This window comes from Ochotona princeps, chromosome 23 (genome assembly GCF_030435755.1).
Source record: "Ochotona princeps isolate mOchPri1 chromosome 23, mOchPri1.hap1, whole genome shotgun sequence".
NCBI lineage: Eukaryota > Metazoa > Chordata > Mammalia > Lagomorpha > Ochotonidae > Ochotona > Ochotona princeps.
Window position 1 is genome coordinate 20,221,561 of NC_080854.1, and position 23,437 is coordinate 20,244,997.

General features: G+C 45.8%; 1 protein-coding gene across 1 annotated transcript in view; it reads right to left on the reverse strand.

The window, feature by feature from the left end:
* OSMR (oncostatin M receptor) overlaps positions 1–23,437 on the reverse strand; it is a 55,780-nt gene that overhangs the window by 29,485 nt on the left and 2,858 nt on the right. Inside the window, exon 2 of the mRNA XM_058680142.1 lies at positions 3,508–3,587. Within this exon, the coding sequence (XP_058536125.1) occupies positions 3,508–3,574 (67 nt within the window). The 5' untranslated portion in view covers positions 3,575–3,587. The remainder of the gene's footprint in view (positions 1–3,507; positions 3,588–23,437) is intronic.

The following is a 23,437-nucleotide window of genomic DNA, read 5'->3' on the forward strand; positions in this document are numbered from 1 at the left end:
GGTGGGAATACAGGAGGAGAAACCCCAGGCCCTATGGAATTGTAACATAAAATTTAAAAAAAAGAAAGAAAAAGAAAACACATACACATAAAAGAGATCTAGGCAACTCTATGAAACTTTAGAATGTCAGTACTGCCCCACTCTTGCCTCATTTCTTGCTTTCTGCATGGGTCCCAGCCGCTGGAATCATCCATTTCTGGTTTGTCTTCAGTAGAAGGTGAGCCAAAAAAGGTCTGACCAGGACAGCTCAGAGAAACCAAACCTACTGACACATGAGTCATGGCACAGACCTTCAAGTATTGGCTGCTAAACGAATGAGCTATAATTACCAGTTTGAATTTAACTTTGGAAGATCTAGAACGCTCTCCCATGTTGCTTTCAATAAAAGCGAAGTCTTGGTACAGCATATGCTATCAACAATAACCGAATGATTCAAACACTTGAGTAATTGTAGTCAGAAATAATTGGGTCAAAAGCTATCCAGGACTTCCTTGGGAAACAGTGAGACGTGCCAAGGTAAGTCAGAGAAAGCAGAAGGACCCTAAAGCTTACTTAATCCTATTCCATTCATTTTCAGGTGAGGGAGTTGAGGTTTAACACACACACACACACACACACACACACACACCAGGAAGTGATTTTGTCAAGGCAAGGCAATACACCTTGAATCTACACCAGAACCTGGGCACTGCTCCTGGATTCCCGTCCAGTCTCTTTGTAATGCTGGAGTGTGCCAAGAAGGGCAAAGACTGACCTGGACTGAATCACAGGCTCTGCATGACTTTGCCCGCCCCATTCCTGACTGCCCTGACATGACTTGAGGAATGAAATCATGGCCCAGTCATCAGAAGGGAGATCACGGGACAATTAAATATCATGTTATTTCTAGAAGAACCTGTACTGTCAAAGCAAAACACCCATCCTATGTTGTACGAAGTAACCAAAAAAAAAAAAAAAAATCAGTCTTCCTGATAAATACAGAGTATAACTTATTTTTTTTTAAACCTATAGATCTCTGCACATCAAAGGTGGGGAAAATACCAGCAAAATGCGGCCATCGTGTCTCTGCTTGATAAAAACACGGGTTCAGGATTAATGAAGAGTGCTGGTTTTGTCACATCAATGAGGTGAAGTCAGATCTGGAGATTTCAAATAGATCCCCAGACCTGAATCTGGCTAGCTGGACTGAGTTGTAAGCCAAGCAGTGTTTGGATGCAGGTTTGGTAGATATTTGGGCAGATGCAACAGACAGCGAGACACGAAATCCACATTGTACGAGTGAAGACAAAGGACCGTCAATCAAGGCAAGTGTGCGTGGCAGAGAAAGCTGGAGGCCAAAGGCAGAGGGATGAAGAGACCAAGAGGGAAGCGCACATTGACAGAGGGAAACAAAAGGCGAGCAGCCCAAGTCTGGGTGAGCAGCAGAGCGCACTCGGAGCACCAGGAGTTCTACGCAGTGACGAGTTGTTGGATAAGACAATGAGACTTCTCTAGGGAAATGTGCCTAGGGCTTGGAGTTCTGCCTGGGACTTCCAGGAAAGCTTGGATTTGGTGCACTGGGTCTGACTAAGAATCAGGACTTCTGGCCTGGCCTAAGCATTCTTAGCGTAGTGGCTGCCCACTCACTCAGCTCCGTGGCATCACACTGAGATTCTGGCAGGTGAGATAGACTGCGAGAGACCCATGGACAACATACAATTCATTCTACTTCACACCTTTCAGTCTTAGATGCTGGAAGCAGGCTATAACGTAAGAAACCATAAGGAGCATCTTTCTACAAAACCTGGATCTAAGATAAACCCAGACTTCAAATGTATCCTGGAACTGAGCCATTAGCAGAACAAAATCTCCCTCTCTTTCCAAATACTTTTTCATATAATTTTAAGAACAAACAAGAGATGCTACAATTCCCTACAAGATTTTAATGAATCCACAGGCAGGAAACTATAGTGGTTACATCTGTACCCTGTTGCAAAGATAATAGAAAGCAGGCCTAACACAGTAGCCTAGTGGCTAAAGTCCTCATATTGTACGTGCTGGGATCCCAACTGGGTGCCAGTTCTAATCCTGGCGCCCCACTTCCCATCCAGCTCCCTGCTTGTGGCCTGGGAAAGCAGTCGAGGATGGCCCAAAGCCTTGGGACCCTGCACCCGTGTGGGAGACCTGGAAGAGGCTTCTGGTTCCTGACTTCGGATTGGCTCAGCTGAGGCTGTTGTGGCCACGTGGGGAGTGAATCAACAGATGGAAGATCTTCCTCTCTGTCTCTCCTCTATATATATCTGACTTTCCAATAAAAATAGATAAATCTTAAAAAAAATTACAAAGTACAGCAGGGAAAAGAGGACAATGTAAACATGTACAAAACAGAGGAAAGTGACAACTTACTTTAACCTACTTTAAACAGGTTCAAACCAGTGATCGACAAACCCAACATTAGCAGGATTCAATTCTTGCCTTAGCCACAAAGCTCTTATTTCAAAATACCCTCTCTTACGGAAACGGGTAAATGAAAATTACCGTTGTTATCTCTAGACAGCATTTAGCACATGACCCTGAAGAGGCTCAGCAGAGCTTTCATTGTTCATAGATCCCTGCAGTGTAGACAGTGTCTCCGTGACCGGAGCTGAGGAACATCAGCACCTGTTCTAAGCTGTGGCCAACACTGCTCTGGCGTATCCTGTGTCCGCTCAGCAGGTGCACAGGGAACTGCTCTAGCCACGACCTTGATAAGATAAATCAGTCATGAAGTTCAACAGATCCCCTCAGAGCTGCCATGAAGACCAGTGCACTGGGATGACAAGTCAGGGTTAATCAGTGGAATTTTTTTTCCTTTTTAAACGATTTTTTCATTATTTTTAAAAAAGATTTATTTATTTTTATTGAAAGTCAGATATACAGAGAGAGGAGGAGAGACAGAGAGAAAGATCTGTCCACTGATTCATTCCCCAAGCAGCCACAAGGGCTGGAGCTAAGCCAATCTAAAGCCAGGAGCCAGGAGCCTCTTTTGGGTCTCCCACATGGGTACAGGGTCCCAAGGCTTTGGGCTGTCCTTGACTGCTTTCCCAGGCCACAAGCAGAGCGCTGCATGAGAAATGGAACAGCCAGGATTAGAACCTGTGCCCATATGGGATCCCGGCGTGTTCAAGGCGAGGGTTTTAGCCACTAGGCTACTGCACCAGGCCCAATTTTTTATTATTGTTTCATAACACAGTTCCATAGGTTCTGAGATTTCCTGTCCCTCCTCCCCCCAACTCGCATTGATTTCTCCTCTAGTATTACAATGGGTGGTCCTTCATGAACAGTCATAAGTCTATCATGCCACTATTGAAGTTAAGTGGCGGTTTTTGAAAACAACCCATCCCAATCACTGTAGCCACAATACAGCATGGCAGATGTGCCCACGTGGGCTGCTCATCAACACTCCCACAGGAGTCATTCTCCTTTCCCCAGTCACTTCATTTTCGCCGCGGCGTGACTGCGTTCATTACTCCCCTTCCCACTTCTTACCTTCGCTTTGGATAGTCCTCAAGGAAAGCAAGAGGAATGTTGTCTGCCAGACTGAGGTGACAGCCATTGCTTCTGGTTTTCTGAAAAAGAAAAGTCACATTTTACTGACATGCCTCGCAGGCTTCCCAGAGTCAACAAGGACAGAGAATGGCACGAACACCCCCCATTTTTCTCCCCTCCCTGGATTGCCTGTCATGTGGTTTTGAAGTCCCTCCCCACACAGCAAGCATCTATGGTCCCTGCCCCATGAGACTCTTCGACCCTTAATTGTGGTGTGGCAGACAGTGCCAGGGGAGCCAGGGCCCCACAGGGACTCTCTGTTTCCATCTTTGATGTCCTAGGGCAGGTCTGGAACACTCTATGGGAGCAAGGAGAAGGGCAAGCCACCCGTGGCTCAGCTCCAGCTGAGGCCAGCACAGCCCAGTCCCTGCCAAGAGCAACGAATGCTTGACGGTCACCAATCCCTTGAGGCTCGGCGCTGGTGGATGACTGACCAACCCAGTCATTCAAACCAAGCAAAGGTTGGCAAAGATCAGGCAGAGAAACCAGAGTCAAATGTGAATAGCAGATCTGATAGGTAGAATGCATCTTGTAATCTCAAACAGTGGTCAATTTAAATGATCAGGTAAATTGGTAGAACTATTTTTAGTTTTGTGAGAAATCTCCATACTGTTTTCCATAATGGTTGTACCAATTTGCATTCTAAACAACAGCGTTTTAGGGAACCTTTTTCTCTACATCTGCCCCAGCAATTTTTTTTTAAATATTTGGATGATATTTTACCTGGGATGAGGTAATACATCACTGTGGTTTTAATGTATCCAAACGAAATGAAAGTAGCATGTCAAAGAGATACCTGCACTCCCATGTTCATAGCTTAATGCACATTAACTAAGACTTGAAATCAACCTACATTTCCATAAACTACGATTAGATAAACAGTCTGGTATGCATAAAAATAATATCCTGACATTTGCAGCAAAACAGATAGAATTGGAGTTCATTATGCTAAGTGAAATAAGCTGTTCTCAGAACAAACATGTGGATTCTAGTATTTGTCAGCCAATAGCATATAAAAAGTACACACATGTCATATCATTTGGTACAGTTATTTAAACATTACTTCACTGAATCATACCATGTAAATGACAAAGTATTATTCTTCCTCCCATTAAGAAGAAGAGAAACAGATGGAGACAGGACCGTCAGAACTCTTGGGTTCCCAGGCATGTTGTGTCTTTAACTTGGGCAATGGTTGTGAGAGAGATCAGAGGACAAGACACTGATTTTTACACTTCTGTGCATTGCTTGGCATGTACACTGTATTTCAATTAAGTGCTTAAAAATTAATTACTTGGGAGACTCGCAAGATGGCCGACATAGGAGGAAGACTGTGAGAGAGCTCACAGACAGAGAGGGCTAGAACGCGACAAAAGCGTAAGTGGAGCAGCATAGAACTACAGGGAGAAGAACGTGAAGTTCCCTGGACAGTGTGGAACCAAAAAAATCCACACAACTCGGAAGAAACGAAGGGCAGGGAAGACGACTTTCCGCTCCTGACCTACTGAGTCACCTTTGAATGCAGACGCTGAAAGCCTCCGACGGACCCGCAGACGCTGTGGCCGTGAGGACCGGAGGTGATCGGGACCTGCTGGCATCTGCTCACCCTGGTCACCAGGACCCGCCAGGACCTCCACCCGCTGCGGACACCAGGACCCTGAGTCACCGGGACCCGCCGGCAGCCGCCCACCCTGGTCGCCAAGCCCCACCGGGACCGCCGCAGCCTCCAGGTTCCACCCGCCTACACCCGCCTACACCTGCCGGGACCAGCAACCAGTAGCCGGGAGACGCACCCGCGGCGAGGGTTCCCACCAGACGAAGAGGCAGACTGCAAGAACCTGAGGTTTGAGTGAGTTGGGTGGGGACAGTGGTGGGTTGGAGGCTTCGGGAGTTGGCCCCCCAGGGGCAATGCACAGAGCCTGAACACAATTGGTGCTCGTCTCCCCGCCCCTCCCCCCCCCCCCCGAGAATCCAGCGTCTAGAGACACCGGGAGAGTGCCTTGAAACTGCCAAAACTGTGTCTGGGAGAAAGGCAAAAGGCATACTGAATACTCCCCCGTGCCTTTGCGGTCTGGCACTCAGCTGGGCGGTGCTATCCCACAGGAACCCAAGCACGCCTCTGGGCTGGGCAGTCCCGTGCTAGCGCTGGGGCAGTCGGTCCCCTGAAAGAGCTGGGGTGGGCGGGCCTGCGCAGGAGGCGCTTCCAGAGAGCACCTGGAACACCCCAAGCCCTATAGTCCCGTGCTTGGGAGACGAACCAGGAGAGCACTGCGGACCCGCGTGCAGGAGGCGTTCCCAGAGAGCACCTGGAACCTCCACGCCCTGCAGTCCCTGGCACTGGGGACACACCGAGAAAGCACCTAGAATCCTCCGAGCCCTGTGATCGCGCGCACAGGGGGCACGCACAGAGAGTGCCTTCACTCCCCCACGCCCTGTGGTAGCATACCTGTAGGGTACGAGCTGAGAGTGCGCTTTGAATCCGCTGGGCCCTGGAAGTGGCGCCCTGAGGTCCAGTGTTCTGGAGACGCACCAAAAGTGCCTTGAAAATTCCCACACCCTGCTACTCCACGCCTGCAGACTCCGATCTCTACAGGATAGTGCTTGGAGACCCCTCAGCACACTGGTGCCTAGGTCTCTCAAAAAAGAAACACTAACACAATGGGAAGAAATACCAGAAAAGGTAATGATCCAGATGAGAGTGCCAACACCCTACCAATAAAGGATCAAAAGCCAATGTCTATTTCGGAGATGTGAGATGAAGACATAGAAGATCTACCAGACAAGGAATTCAAAAAAATAATGTTAAAATATGTCAGAGACAATGAGAAGAATTGGGAGGACTTCAAGGAATTCAAGAACCACATAGCCTCAGAAATACAACAAATGAAAAGTAAAATCCTTAGAGCACAAAATTGAGAGCCTAACCAACAGAACAAATACAGCAGAAGAGAGGATCTCTGAAACGGAAGACACACAAAACGAACATACCCAGTTCATTAAACAGCTGGAGACAAGTCTGAACAAAGCCAATAAGACCATACAAGAAATGAAAGACAACCTCAGAAAATCGAATATTAGGATTATTGGCCTTCCTGAAGGAGCGGAAAAAGAGTCAGGAATGCAAATGGTGCTCGACGAAATTATACAGGAAAACTTCCAAAACACTTGGAACATGAACCCAACCCAAATCCAGGACGGTCAGAGGACTCCCAGCAGATATAACCCAAAGCGATCTTCACCCAGACATATGGTGCTCAAGTTCCACTCCAATGAAGACAAAGAAAGAATCCTGAGACAAGTACGAAGCAGAGAAAAGATCACATACCGGGGAAAACCAATCAGGATCACTGCTGACTTCTCTGAAGAGACTTTACAAGCAAGAAGAGAATGGACAAAGATCTTCCAAATCCTGAATCAGAACAACTGTCAACCAAGAATATTGTACCCAGCAAAGATCTCATTCGTATTTGAGAACGAAATCAAATACTTTCACAGCAAAGAGAAATTAGAAGAATATGCCAGCACAAAACCAGCTCTACAAAATCTCCTTAGAAATGCACTAAATCCAGAAAAAAAGGAGGTGAATCATAAGCAAAGATGGCAAACAGGAAGATCTCCCCACTAAAGTCCATACAAGGAAGGGCAATTACACAGATATCAACACCCACAAAAACAAGTATGGCAGGGCAAAATCACAACCTCTCAATTTTAACTCTTAACACAAATGGCCTGAACTCACCAATCAAAAGGCATAGATTAACAGAATGGATTATCAAACAGCACCCAACTATCTGTTGCCTACAAGAGACACATCTAACCAGAAGAGATTCAAAGAAGCTGAAAGTGAAAGGTTGGAAACAGATATTTCATGCCAATGGACGAGAAAAAAAGGCTGGGGTAGCTGTCTTAATTTCAGATGATGTGGACTTCAATCTGACACACATCAAAAAGGACAGGGAAGGACATTATATATTGGTGAAGGGACTGATCCATCAGGAAGTAATTACCATTGTGAACATATATGCACCAAATTCAAACGCACCTAGCTACGTGAAGCAATTACTCACGGACTTAAGGGGAGACATAGATATGCACACAATAATAGTGGGTGATCTTAACACCCCACTAACAACAATAAACAGATCAACAAAACAAAAACTCAACAAAGATACAACAGAGCTCATACAAACAATAGAACAACTGGACTTGGTTGACATTTATAGAATTTTTTACCCTAAGGCCACAGATTATACATTTTTTTCAGCAGTGCATGGCACCTTCTCCAGGATCGACCACATGATAGGACACAAAGCAAACCGAAATAACTTCAAAAAGATAGGAATCATACCATGTACCCTCTCAGACCACCATGGAATGAAGCTGGAAATCAGCAATTCAAAATGCCCCAGGAAATACAGAAACTCTTGGAGGCTGAACAATATGCTATTAAACGAACAATGGATCAGAGAAGAAATTAAAGATGAGATCAAAAAATGTATGGAAACCAATGAAAACTCTGACACAACATTCCAAAATTTGTGGGACACTGCCAAAGCAGTGCTACGGGGTAAACTCATCGCAATTGGAGCTCATGTCAAGGCCCAAGAGAGGCGCCAAATACAAGAACTAAACACACACCTCCAGGAATTGGAAAAACAACAGCAGAAGTGCCCCACACACAATAGGAAACAAGAAATCATCAAAACAAGGGAGGAAATCAACCAGATAGAAATAAAAAAAACCATACACAAAATCAATGAATCAAAAAGCTGGTTTTTTGAGAAGATAAACAAGATAGACACCCCACTGGCCCGACTGACAAAGAAAAAACAAGAGAAGGCAAGAATTAACAGCATCAAAGATGAAAAAGGCAACATAACAACAGACATTGCAACCATTAAGAACATAATTAGAAATTACTACAAAGCACTGTACTCCAACAAATCAGAAGATCACCAAGAAATGGAAAAGTTCTTAGACTTCTACCACCTGCCAAAACTTAGCCCAGAGGCAACAAACGACCTGAACAAACCCATAACTGAAGTAGAGATTGAATCAGTGATTAAAAACCTCCCAACAAAGAAAAGCCCAGGCCCAGACGGCTTCACTACAGAATTCTACAAAACATTCCGAACAGAACTGACCCCAATCCTCTACAAACTCTTCAAAACAATAGAAAAAGAGGCAACCCTTCCAAACTCATTCTATGAAGCCAACATTACCTTAATCCCAAAACCAGACAGAGAACTAACAGAGAAGGAAAACTACAGACCTATCTCTTTGATGAACATTGATGCTAAGATTCTCAACAAAATCCTAGCCAACAGAATTCAAAAACACATCAGACAGATCATTCATCCAGATCAAGTAGGATTCATCCCTGGAATGCAGGGATTGTTCAACATTCCCAAATCCATAAATGTGATACACTACATCCAAAAACTGAAAAACAAGAATCACATGATAGTATCAATAGATGCAGAAAAAGCTTTCGACAAAATCCAACACCACTTCCTACTAAAAACCCTAACCAAGGTAGGCATAGATGGAAAAATCCACAACATAATTAAAGCCATATATGAAAAACCCAACGCCAGCATCATACTGAATGGAGAAAAGCTGGAACCCTTCCCACTGAGATCTGGAACAAGACAGGGATGTCCACTTTCTCCACTACTATTCAACATAGTCCTAGAGGTACTCGCTGAGGCCATAGGACAAGAAAAAGAAATCAGAGGAATCCAAATGGGAAACGAAGAAGTCAAACTCTCACTATATGCAGATGATATGATTCTTTATGTAGAAGAGCCAAGAGACTCAATACAGAGACTGCTAGAACTTGTACGAGAGTTTGGTAGAGTGGCAGGGTACAAAATTAATGAACAAAAATCAACAGCCATAGTGTATGCGAACAGCCCCAAGATGGAAAAAGACTTAACCAGCAAGATACCATTCAAAATAACAGAGAAAAGTATGAAATATCTGGGAATAAATCTAACCAAAAATGTAGGAGACTCATTTGAAGAAAACTACAAACTACTTAAAAAAGAAATTGAACAAGACCTCAAAAGATGGAGTAACATCCCATGCTCCTGGATAGGTAAAATCAATATCATTAAAATGTCTATACTACCAAAAGCAATATATACATTCAACGCAATCCCAATCAAATTGCCCAAAACATTCTTCATGGAACTGGAAACAATGATCCAAAGGTTCATCTGGAAGCACAAAAAACCACGGATAGCTAGAACCATCCTGAAAAACAGGAAGTTAGCAGGGGGAATCACAGTTCCGGACCTCTGGACATACTATAGGGCAGTGGTTATCAAAACAGCCTGGTACTGGCACAAAGATAGAGAGGAAGATCAATGGAGCAGAATAGAAACACCAGAAGGAAACCCACACAGATACAGCCAAATAATCTTTGACAAAAAGACAAACGACAATCCAGGCAAATGGGAAGGTCTGTTCAATAAATGCTGTTGGGACAACTGGTTAATAGCCTGCAGAAACAAAAAGATAGATCCACATCTCTCACCACACACTAAGATCAGATCTAAATGGATAATAGATCTAAACCTACATCCAGAAACCTTCAAACTATTGGAAGAAAATGTTGGAAACACACTGGAACACTTAGGGGTAGGCCCTCACTTCCTAAAAAAGACTCCAAATGCAGTAGAAATCGAGACCAAAATAAACAATTGGGACCTCATCAAACTAAGAAGCTTCTGTACAGCTAGAGAAACAATCAACAAAGTAAAAAAGCAACCCACAGAATGGGAGAAGATCTTCGCACACGACATAGGTGATAGAGGGCTGATCTCCAGAATATACAAAGAGCTACAAAACAACCAAAATGTCAAAACAAACAAGCCACTCAAGAAATGGGCACGGGAAATGGGCAAACACTTCACAAAGGAACAAACCCAAATGGCAAATAAACATATGAAAAAATGCTCAAGTTCCCTGGCAATAAGGGAAATCCAAATTAAAACATCAATGAGGTACCACCTAACACCAGTAAGACTGGCCCACATGAATAAAAGCACCAACGACACTTGTTGGCGAGGTTGCGGAGAAAAGGGAACCCTACTCCACTGCTGGTGGGGCTGCAGGCTGGTACAGCCTCTATGGAAATCAGTATGGAGAATATTCAAACAACTCAAATTCAACATACCGTATGATCCAGCAATAGCACTCCTAGGAATATATCCAGAACACTTGTTTTATGAGAAACCAACATGCACTCCTATGCTCATAGCAGCACAATCAGTAATTGCAAAAGCATGGAAGCAACCAAAATGCCCATCAGCAGAGGATTGGATAAGAAAGCTATGGTACATCTACTCCATGGAATACTACTCAGCTATTAAAAAAAACAAAATGCAGTTCTTTGTGGCCAAATGGGCCAAACTGGAAACCATAATGCTAAGGGAAATGAGCCAATCACAAAAGGTTAAATACCACATGTTTGCCTTAATTTAAGATGATATGATGTTATGTATAACATGTTATGTTTTGAATGTTATATGTTGTGTATAAACTAAATTGAAGTATAGGTGAGGTGGTCACAGAAGGTGGCTGGGAACTCGCATTTACTTTTAACATATTGGTTACTCATTACTATGTCAATTAATTCCATAATGATGTAAATTTTTGCTGATGGTATGTTGGAGCTTTCAATTGACTGGGATGATACTCTGCTGGCTCTGTCTTCAGACTAGAGAGGGTATACCTAAGAAGCCGTTGAACTTGACTGGACAATAAGATGCTGGACTCTATGTTTGGTATACGCTTGCAATGGGGGAATCTCAACTGAACTTGAGCTGTGGTTATGCAACAAGGTGGAGGAATCCACCATGGTGGGAGGGTTTGGGGAGGGGTGGGAGAACCCAAGTATCTATGTAACTGTGTCACATAATACAATGTAATTAATGAAGTTAAATAATAAATAATTAAAAAAAAATTCTCCCACCTTCTCAAAAAAAAAAAATTAATTACTTGGGAAGCTCTCTCTGCCACTTAAATGAACACATGTACAAGCAAATATTTTTAAGAACTATTACATGAAATAATATGTTCTCAGGAAACTACTCTGACAGTTTAAACTGAGTTTATCAATCAGGTGAATGGCAATCTGAATTTCTCAGTTTATTACTTTTAAGTATCTAAAGTAATATAAACTGTGCTTATCTATACAATAGTAACACCCACATGGGAGACTCAGATTAAGTTCCTGGTTCCCGACTTCGGCCCAATCAAGTCCTGGCTCTCGTGGGCATTGGGGAAGAGAACCAGCAGATGGGCGCTTTTTCTCTCTACCTACTTCTATCTGTGTCCCTCAAACACTTTAGAAAATATAAAGTGGAAAACAGTCCTCTGCACTTACGCTTGCCTCAGGAGGGAGCTGGAAACCGCAGGTCAAAGGGCCTCACTGATTCACCAAGCTGCTCTGCGGACGAGGCAGGGTGAGGGCAGAGTGCACAGCAACTCTGTTCTTCCTAACGAGTGCTGGTCACGGAAAACCACATTTCACTTCTCTACGCCAAACTCTGACTCAGCAAAGGCACACTTCATCCAAAGCCAAGGTTTGCTTCTGGATCTCATCAAAACGAAGTCAGTGGCCCAGGTCATTGGTGTTGACTGCCCACATGTAGTGTAGAATTAGTATTTCACAGAGACAGTGTCTGCTCAGAATCAAGGGCAAGGTGAGGGAACGTGCCCCGATCGAAGCTCTCAATTCTCACTGTGGCGACCCCTTCTCTTGCAGTGCACAGACACTGGGCAGCACGCCCTCACACTCACACCTCCTAAGCAGCGCACACAGGCTGCCACCACAACAAGGGACTCACCCCACTCGCGTGGAAGCAGGGGACTCAGAGGGTGACGTGTGCGTGGCCAAATGTACATTTTGTAAAAAGACTACCTAAAATGTTTCCCCACCTGTGGCTTTTTCACAAACATTCTGGATGTTGTAAAACTTGAACAAGTCGCAGGGATAGAACAGTCTAAAGATCAGTAGCCACCTACCATTTAAGGGTAACCAAACTCACAGAACAAAATCGTCGTGTGATACAATGGGGAAAAAATACAAATGTTTACCCCAAACAAACCAAACCCTACAAACACCATGGTTTGGGAATTTTGGGAGATCTTGGAGAATCGTCAGAATATCCTGTCTGGAGTGCCCACCCAACCAGCAGCCATTTGGATTTCCTATTCCTCCTGACATCAGTTCTGATCGGCACCACGTGGTGACATGGGGTGGAGGAGGATGGAGTGGGTGGGTCACTGCCTGCACAGGAGCAAAGTGACTATTGTCATTTCCAGGCATGTACGTGTAACCAGACAACTGCCACCCTTGATGTTTCAGGCCCCAGAACATCCCTGGGAACACAACCATGACAGGTCCTGGCTGCTGTCTGATCTTCCACATAGAGTTACGTAATGGGAGACAGCATCATGGTGGGGCAGTAAAGCCCAATCTGAGTCCTGGCTGATCTACCCCCCGTCCAGCTCCCTGCCAAACAGCCTGGGAAGAGGCACAATACGGCCCAAGTGCTTGCACCCCTGCCATCCTCATGAGAGACTTGGCCTAACACTGGCTGACAGGGCCTTCTGTGGAACGGACCAGAGAGTGGAAGGTTTCTGGTCTCTCCCTCTCTGTTACCCACTTAAAAAAAACCACTAATTTATTTTGAATCAACAAAACATCCCCAACACTGGCAAAGTGGGAACCGGCAGCTGGAACATCTCAGAGACAGCATTATGTGAATAGAGGCCCGGGGTTTTGCCTGGTGGTTAAGGTACCATTGCAGTGGCATGTTCCACAGTATGCTTGGGTTCAAATCCCAGCTCTGCTCCAACTTCTAGCTTCCTGCTAATAACATGTCCTGGGAGCAATGGTGGCTCAAATATTTGAGTCTCTGCCATCCACATGGGGGACCTGGATTGAATTCCACATTGCTGCTTTGGGCACGGTCCAGCCCCAGATGCTGTAAGCATGTATGGTGTGAACCAGCAAGATAAAAGATCTCAACTGGACCTGGAACAATGGCTCAAGGCTCCTTATGAGCACCAGCATCCCATATGGGTGCTAGCTGGTTTGTGTCCCAACAGCTCCAAGTCCCATCCAGCTCCCTGCTTATGATCTGGGAAAGCAGTAGAGAATGGCCTAAAGTCTTGGGACCCAACACCCACATGGGAAACCCAGAAGAGGCTTCTAGTTCCTGGCTTTGGATTAGCTCAGTTCTGGCCATAGTGGCCACTCGGGGAGTGTACTGGCAGATAGAAGATCTTTCTCTCTTGTCTCTCCTTCTTTCCATTAATCTAATTTGCCTTTCCAATAAAAATAAATACATATATTTAGTCTCTGCCTCTGTCTTTTTTTTCCTTCTTACTCCTTTCCCAAATAAATAAACTCAGTCACAGAAAGATCTGGGTCAGCCACTTTCAAGCCCCAGGGACTGCACATCTTATAGATCAACCTTCCGCAAGTGTGCACTTGGGACTGAGCACCTGTTTCCCAGGAACACCCCAGATCACACACTGGAAAGCCTAGAAGCAGTGGGCAGTGGTGCACATTTTTGAAGCGAGAGAGCACAGGGCACATGCCAAGAACAACAAGGAGCCACGTGGCTAGAGTGTAGTGAGCACAAGGGAGCCCTGCTGGGCGAGAGGGCCTCAGGCCAGGCAGAGCACAGCGAGCAGGCAAAGCCCAGGCCTCCACTCTGGACAGCCGGGAGCCCCAGAAGCCTTCAGCAGAAGGGGAACAGAACCCTGAAATGCCAAGACTGAAGGGTAAGAAGTGGGCTTAGAGCAGTAGACCAGGAGAGGATGAGGGGGTCTGGGCCAGGAGCCAGCAGCGGAGGCTGTAACAGTGCGTGATTCTTGGGACAGACTAAAGATGCAGCTAACAAATACAGGTGGTAAAAGGGGTCACATGATAGACGGCTGCAGAGTTTTGGTCTGAGCCCCTCACAGCACAGAATTCCCACTCCTGGGTAAGCAGAGCAAGTACTCCGTGAGTGTGGCAAGGTCACCGCGCTGAGTTCTCTCCTCTAGTCTCCAAGGGATGCTAGAAGCAGCTGGCTAGACACACCATTAGGACCTCATAGGCAGCTGAGGTTTGAATCCCAGCATGCCTGGCACACCTGCGCAGCATTTAACTCACAGGACCAGATGGCTACCAGGACAGGGGTTACGGACAGATAAGAGGGGAGGGCCATGCCCAGCCTTCTGGGGGTACTCCCCAGCCTACCATTATTCCTTCACGAATGCCAGACTATGTCAAGATCTTCCCAGATCTACCCAAGAATGGGGCTTGGCTGTACGTAGGGGACTGGGGCTCTGGCTGCCAGCAGCTGTTAGGTTCTGGGCCTGCTCAGGGTGTGTGTGCTAGGACTGCTCGGGTGTCCTCCACAGCCAAACTGCTGACCCCTGACCTCCAGGCTCTTCACCGCTCCCGCATGCGTTCTCTTTCCAGGGTGCTCCATGACCCTGGAAGCAAGGCCACTTCCAATCTCCAGTAAACAAAGGAAGTCAGGGAAATGAGAGATGGCAGAAGATGCACTAGGGGGAAAAAAAAGCTTCGGTGCCTTTCCTGCTTGCACCACAGAATCCCTTCCCCCGCCCCCATCCCCACCTCCTGCAAGCTTCCTGATCCCCCATTCCCAGCCAGGTCAGGCATCCCAACCGGCAGGGAAGGTGACAGGTCTGGCTCTTATTCCCGACGGTCAGCCCAGGAATGAACCTCAAGAATTAAAAACAAAAACAAAAAACAAACAAACAAAAAAATCAAAGCCCGCGAGGCAACTTTCTCTCGGTATCACTTTCTATTTTATTTGATAAAAACAGCTTCCCTTTCCTGCCATTTTGTGCCCAGCTGTCCCTAATGAATGGGCTCCCTGACAGTCCTTCTCTATAGAAAAAAACAAAGGGAAGAGAAAGGAAAAGAAAGCTGCCCGGTGCACCTGCGAGACCTCCTTAAGTTACCAGGGTGAGCGAGGTCACCACTCTTCCCCAGCACTTCTCATTCTGTCCCGACTTCTTCCTGGGAAGGCTCCCCACCAAAACTGAACCTCGTGAGAAGCAACGTAGGAAACTCACTGGCTTCCCTAAAACGTGGGCCTGTGTTGCCAAATTCTTCAAAACTCGCTGGGTGACACGGTGATGCAAGACCTATGTAAATCGCGGCTTACAGAAAGCAGCAACCGGGGAGCCCCGGCGCTTGGGTGTGAGCATTTGTGAAACCTCCGCGCGCCCTTCCTGCCTGAACACGCCTCCTGATGCACAGCCTCAGCTGTCTTCATTTCTTCTTGGACTGTTTTAAAAAGCGTTTGTTTATACTCATTTTGTGAAATGTAGAGAGACACAATTCTTACCCTCCGCCAGGTCACTCCCCAAACGGTCACGGTGGCCGGAGCTGAGTGGAACCGGAGCCAGGAGCCTCGCCCAGCTCTCCCGCTGTAGGTGCAGGAGCCTCGGCTGCTTTCGTAGGCCGCCCCCCATTTAGAAGCCTCCCTGGCTCAGCCTGGAGTTAATTACCCACAAGGCTGTCGTCTGGTTCCTGTCTCCCTTAAAAGAACACTCCCAGCAGCGTAGAGTATTTCCCCCTTGAAGCCTGTCCAGCGGGTAAAGGCTGTTTCTTCCAGATAAATCCTGATTTATGGCACTGAATTAGCTCATGCACAACTGAGGTTTGGTTTGTTTCTTTTTAAACTATGTTTCCTTAAAGGGTTCTGGAATTTGTGATTATCAGCTAAAATTAAAGTCAGGTGTTAAAGCAACAAGTGAAGCCAATGAAACAAATGGAAATTCTTAACCCAAGACATACTTGGAACCCTCAAACAATCAATAATTTACTACCTGCTGATGGTGACACTTCAGGTCATTTAAGAGATTATTTTCTCACCAGTTGGTACTGAAACAATCACCAGAATATGGGTGGGGGAAAAAACTTGTCAGTGCAAATAAAGCCCACAGCCCCGAAAGATCGCTTCTCCAAAAACCCTAGAGCCGTGAACTTGGGGCTCACATCTGAGGAACTCACTGACCAGCATGTGGAGCTCAACTGAGCACAGCTGCCAACCACTCTCCAGGTGCAGCCCCGTGGGCCCAAACTGCTCCCAGGCAGCAGCCCACCTAAGCCTCTGGACTGGACTTGGGACCCCTGTAATGTGCAACGTGGAGCCTACTTTCCCGTCTCTGTCTCTTACAACGATATCCCAATAAACCTCTGGAGTTTGTTTTGCTCTCTTGTGCTTAAAAGCTCAAAACTGGTGCCAAAGACAGCTCTACCCTCCCAACAACAGCAATTCAGAGCTGGCCTGGGGAAAGGGAGACGGGCAGGCTAAGGAACATTCCAAATAATTTCCCTCAAGTTACTTAATTCTACAGCAACATAAAACATTCTTTAACACACTGTGCATGTTTCAAATATATTGGGTCTGGTCTTAGAAAATTAGTGGTGGTTCCATTACATTAGTCAGGTTTTATTATTCTAACGAAATATCAGAGGCTGACTTCAGGAAGCAAACTGATTTATTTTGACTCACAATTCTGCAGGCGCAAAATCTGAGACTCACCTATGTGACAGTCATGTTGCTGGCAGTCGCGGGCAGGACTTCCACCCTCGTCTAACCAACAACATGAGACTTTGGGGCTTAAACTCCTGCATGAGTTTGGGGGGTGCTTATCATCTTCAAACCACTGCATGCCTGTATTTTCACATGTGAGCCATGTACCGCAACAGGACTAAAGCAGCTGACACTGTTTTGTTAATCCAATCCATAACTATTAAACAGATCTGAGAGAGGCTCCTGTTTTTCGGGTACTGGAGGGGGACCTAAGGAGGTGTTAAGGATGTTGTAGGAAGTGTAGTGCTGTCCCCTCCTCACAGAAGGACATACTGAGGTATGCGTGCCATCTCTGGCCAACTTCTTTAAAATCACTCACGAGGAAGACTAAGTGGCCCCATGAAGTGTGGAAACTTTACTTACGAAAAGGTTTACAACTTCTGAAAAGTTGGCACACAATCAGCAGCAGCTCATTCTGTATTTCAAGAGTTCCTCGGTACTTCCCTTTTCCCAAGTATTCCTTATGCCTTGCACTTTTCTATTTGCTAAGCTATTGGTGATGGCAGTTCTACGCAGACAGAACATAGGACACGTGGCTGTCTTCATCTTACGTCAACGGTTTTAAAAAAAAACCAGAGTCAACAGCTTCCATGATTTCATAGTTGGAATAGAACTGTGAGTTAAGATTTAATGCTCTTCCTAACCCTTTTTCTTGCAACACCCCCCCCCCCAAAGAGGAAGGGTGGGAGGGAGGAGAAAGGAAGGGACACAGTTATAGTTAACTCTTTTAGCATATAATGTTAAAAGAAAGCAATTTGCAAGGTCTATCAAACAGAAGAAACACTATGAACTAACAACATAATTTCAGGTGATAGGGCAAAGCCTTATACCCGGCCATGGACAAAGCACCAGCACCACTGACATTACCTGCTAGCTTGTTGGAAATGCAAATTGATCAGGCCACAGCTCAGGCCTGAAAGAATCTGCATATAACGAGATCCACATGGAAGATTTAGAGGCACTGCTACTCTCAATGCTTAGCATGCTTGCGTGTGTGTGTGTGTGTGTGTGTGTGTGTGTGTGTGTAGTCGATAAGTAGAGGAAAGTAGTCACCGACTCTTACTTCCAATAAGGCAGCATGCAAATCCCAGAGTTGTATAGCAACATAAACATAAAAAGGGATTTCAGCAGGCCTGCGTGGGATGCCGGCTCCCTCCCAGGTGCTTTTCCAAGCGACTCACATGCGGGTATTAGCTGAGTCTTCAGCTCTCTGACAGATTCTATTTTATCTCCACATAAATGAGAAAATTATGGATAAAAAGAGGTTGAAAGGAACATGTCGCCACAACCTAACTCTTCAGTATCTGACACCTCTTTCTCAATGCTTGCAGCACACACAGAAATGGATAATAAAGAATAACAAACCTGCTGAGAGTTCTAACCTCAAAAAAAATGCTAAGGAGCCCAGAGCCTTGCGATCTTGCATCGTGTGGGAGACCAGGAAGAAGCTCCTGGCTCCTGACTCCTGGTTCCTGGCTCCTGGCTCCTGGCTCCTGGCTCTAGGCTCCAGCTCAGCTCAGCTCCGGGCATTGAGACCATTTGGGGAGTGAGCCAGAAGATGGAAGCTCGCTCTCCCTATCTCTCCTCTCTGTAAATCTAAACCCAACAAACCAAAAACTTGCAGAGTGAAAGACAAAGACAAAACCATTATGAAGGGATCGGCAAAGTGAAAGCTATGCAAGGGGAATATTATCAATCTTAAACACAAAGCAAAGGGTTAGTGTTGTGGCTCAGCAACTTAAGCCACTGCTTTTGATGATGGGACCCCGTATGGGTGCAGCTAACTTCTCCGATGTGCCTGAGGAAACAGTGGAGGCTGACTCAAGGGCTAGGGCCCCTCAACCCATGTGGGAGACAGTAAAGACACTCCTGGATCCTGGCTTCAGCCTGGCCCAGCTTGGCTGTTGCCATCAGAGAGTAAACCAGCAGATGGAGGGAAGATTTCTGCCTCTCTCTGTCTAACTCCGGCTTTGGCTACAATAGGGATGAACACTGAGAATATGCTGTGATATAAGTCAGCTGTAGAAAGATAAGTATAAGAATACTTCCAAAAGTTCATAGAAAAACAGCATTAAAAGGCAAAGTTTAATTTAGCACAAAGAAAAGTTTGAAGAGAAGTATCATTTTTTTCAAACTACATACTTCTAGGAACATTTTGAAGACCCCTTCTATGCATGGATTTCAAAACTTCACTTAAATACACTTTTTAAATTCAATTTTCCCATGAACTCTCATATTATATGATTCTACTGATATGAGGTGCCTAAAAGAGTCAAATTGGGCCCGGCGGCGTGGTCTAGCGGCTAAAGTCCTCACCTTGAATGCCCCGGGATCCCATATGGGCGCCAGTTCTAATCCCGGCAGCTCCACTTCCCATCCAGCTCCCTGCTTGTGGCCTGGGAAAGCAGTGGAGGACGGCCCAATGCATTGGGACACTGCACCCGCGTGGGAGACCCGGAAGAGGTTCCAGGTTCCCGGCTTCGGATCAGCGCGCACTGGCCGTTGCGGCTCACTTGGGGAGTGAATCATCGGACGGAAGATCTTCCTCTCTGTCTCTCCTCCTCTGTGTATATCTGGCTGTAATAAAAATGAATAAATCTTTAAAAAAAAAAGAGTCAAATTTAGGGCCCAGTGCAGTAGTCTAGTGGCTAAAGATCTCGCTTTGCACGTGCCGGGATCCCATATGGTCACAGGTTCTAATCCCCGCACCCTGCTTCCCCTTTAGCTCCCTGCTTGTGGCCTGGGAGAGAAGTCAAAAACAGCCCAAAGCCTTGGGACCCTACACCCATGTGTGGGAGACCCAGAAGAGGCTCCTGGCTCCTGGCTTTGGATTGGTGCAGCTCTGGCCATTGCGGCCACTTGGTGGTGAACCAGAAACAGAAGATCTTCCTCTCTGTCTCTCCTGTTTGTATATCTGATTTTCAAAAAAAAAAAAAAAAAAAAAAAAGTCAAATTTAAAAAGGCAGGCAGTAAGATGAGTTGCCAGGAGCGGAGGAAAAAGGATGTGGAGAGTTAGTATTTAATGGTTACAGAGTTCTGGTTTTGTTAGATGGAAAGGTTCTGGAGACAGTTGGTGGTGATGGCTGCCTAGCACTGTGCATGAATATACCTAATGTTTTAAATATGACCCCTGCTAGGTAGGCCTGCTGGGAAGTTATGGGGGGTCTGGAGTGTCCCCACCATCAGGGTTTCTCTTCCATGTGGCTGTGCCTCCTGTGCCCTCTCGGCTTTCAGGCTGGCCATGGATTTGCTCCTCCACACACACTTGGCCATGGCCAGACTCCACAGATACTAGACTAATAGGAACACCAAATCTTTTCTTCTTCTTCTTCTTTTTTGTTTTTTAAACCTAGCAGTTTATAGTATTCAAGAAAGATTTTATAGAACTTTGTGCATTTTGGGGTAATCAAAACAATGTTATAACTCTAACAAGCCATATATTACAACAGAAGAGTAGAAAAGTCTTACGCAGGTGAGCAGCGAAATCCCCAATAACTTAGCAAGTGAGGAAAAACTGAACTCTACATCCTACCAAGTGAGGTCTAGGAAAAGCCAAGTCGGAAGCCTGACCAGGAAGGTACAGACTGAGTAATTACAGGCCAGCTGACGTTTTCCTGTCTGTTCAAAACTTTCTATATTGGTCTCTCCCTGTCTATCTGAGTTAATTTTGGAGCTCCTGAGGGAACACCAAATCTTGAACTGAGAACTTTCATAGCGTAAGTTTAAATAAACGCTCCACTTATTAAAAAGTTCCCCAGATATTTTAGGAAAGGTAATGAGAAGCTGACTAAACAGAGGGTAAGGATCATGCTCTGTGTATTTTATCACCATAGAAACAACTGGGAAAATGCTCTGTGCCAAGAGAAATATTTGCATCCTCTATAACACAGAAATAACAGGCAGAACACCTACATTACTTCTGCAACAAATAGTTGTAAGAAATAGCAACCCCATAGAACAATGAGCAATGACAGAGCAGGAAACTCACTCAATGCCTAATACATATATAGAAGCAACAAACTGGAGTAGTAACAGCAAAATGTAATTAAAATTACGTGTATATATATGATTAGTATTTTACCAGAATTGTAAAAAAAATCCCAAAACAAGAACTGGCACAGTGACTTAACTGGCTGTTCCTCCACCTCCTAGCACGGATCCTGTGTGGATGCTGGTTCGTGTCCCAGCTGCTCCACTTCCCATCCAGCTCCCTGCTTGTGGCCTGGGAAAGCAGTCAAGGACGGCCCAAAGCCTTGGGACCCTGCACCTGAGTGGGACACCTGGAAGAAGCTCCTGGCTCCTGGCTTTGGATCAGCTCAGCTCCGGCCATTGTGGTGATTTGAGGAGTAAACCAGCAGGTGGAAAATCTTTCTCCCTGTCTCTCCTTCTCTCTATAAATCTGCTTTCTCAATGAAAATAACTAATTTTTTAAAAAGGGAAAAGATGGCTCAATTAAATGCTATGGTATGTGGTCACCAAAAACACCATGGAAAGACCTCCATGACTTGAAAGGTTAAAAAAAAGTGCCCAATAGTAAGCATTGAAAATTTACATAATTAAAACAGATTTGGGGGTCTGAATTTTCTTGTGGCAGATTAAGCCTCTGTCTACCATGCTGGCATCCCATATCAGAGTGCTATTTGAGTCCCTGCTGTCCCACTTACAATCCAGCTTCCTGTTAATGTGCCTGGGAAGGCAGTGGAAGATGGCCAAAGTGTTACCCACATGGGAGACCCAGCTGGAGCTCCAGGCTCCTGGCTTTGGCCTGGACCAGCCTCAGTCATTGCTGGAGTGAACTATCAGATGGAAGCGCTCTCTCTCTCTCTTCCTTGTTCTCTGCAACTGTCTTTCCAATAAACGTGTAAATCTTTTAAAAATATTTAAAAACTTACATGTGTAATGTAACATATTCTATATATTAATGTGTATATATGTAGTATATACATTATGTGTGTGTGTGTGTGTGTATATAATGTAAATCTACTGAAAAGGAATAGGTTCAGTAGAAACTACTCAGGCAGCACCTCAGGACATTCTTCCCCCGGCAGGACCCCTGTCCCCTGGCGCTGCTGTGACAGGGCAGCAAGGAGCGGCGCGACATTTGCCCCCCCCGACTGAGGGTCACAGGAGGGAGAGTGGGGTCTTCCCCCTCAACACCTTCTCCACCCCATCCCTTCTCATCCCACCCAGAGACCTGTGGGTCTGCAATCCCCTCACCTACATAACAAACATTTTAAAACAAAATTTTTGTTAAAGGTCAAGGAAAAAGACTTGGAATGACAAGTACCAAACTTACACTTCTGACTGGTACTGGTGAACATATGCTTCTATGTTATTTACATGAGTGTGTATTCAGTTATTAGATGTACTCTTATTTTTTTAAACTTGACTTACTGATCTTTATTTACTTGCAATGCAGAGTGACAGAGTGACTGGGAAGGGGAGAGAGACAGAGGGAGGGAGAAAGAGAGCGTTCCTTCAGCTACTGATTCACTCTCCAAATGGCCACACTGGTAGGGGCAGGGTCGGGAAGTCAGGAGCCCAGCAGTCCATCTGGGTTTCTCCCGAGGGCAGCAGGGATCAGATAATTCGGCCATGTTCTGTAGCTTTCCCAGGTGCATTAGTAGGGAGCCCCAGGACTTGAACCCGGTGTCCATGCAGGCTGCCGGCAACACAGGCGGCAGCTTGACCTGCTGCACCCCAGCAAATTAAACATTTTGAATTTTTAATTAATTAACCTGAGAGACAGAGAGAGCCCCCATCCAACTGGTTAACTCCCTTAAGTGACTGCAGCAGTCAGAACCAGGCTTCCAGGGGCTGGCACTGAGCCTCTCACGTGGGTGGGAGGAACCCAACAACTTGAACTTGTGCTTCACAGCCTGACAAATGAGTAGGAAGCTAGAATCAGTAGAAGGAGTTAGACCCCGGCGATTTGATACGGGAGGCCAGCAGCCCAGCTGGCAACTCTCCCTCTAGGCCCCACTCACCCCCATACTTGAACAATTAAAAAAAACAACACTAAAATAGAGCCATGGAGACTGCAGTAAAGAGAAGCTAAGGACCCAACGGAACCACGCCGAGGAGAGAAGCGTGGCTGTGACGCCGAGGACCAGCTGCCACGGCCAAGAGACCCTTGCTTGACAGCAGAACATCGGCTTGGAGGGTGAGGCCTTTTCCAGCATTTTAGTTGCTTTGATTTTCAATCTCACACACGTTCTCATTTTAAT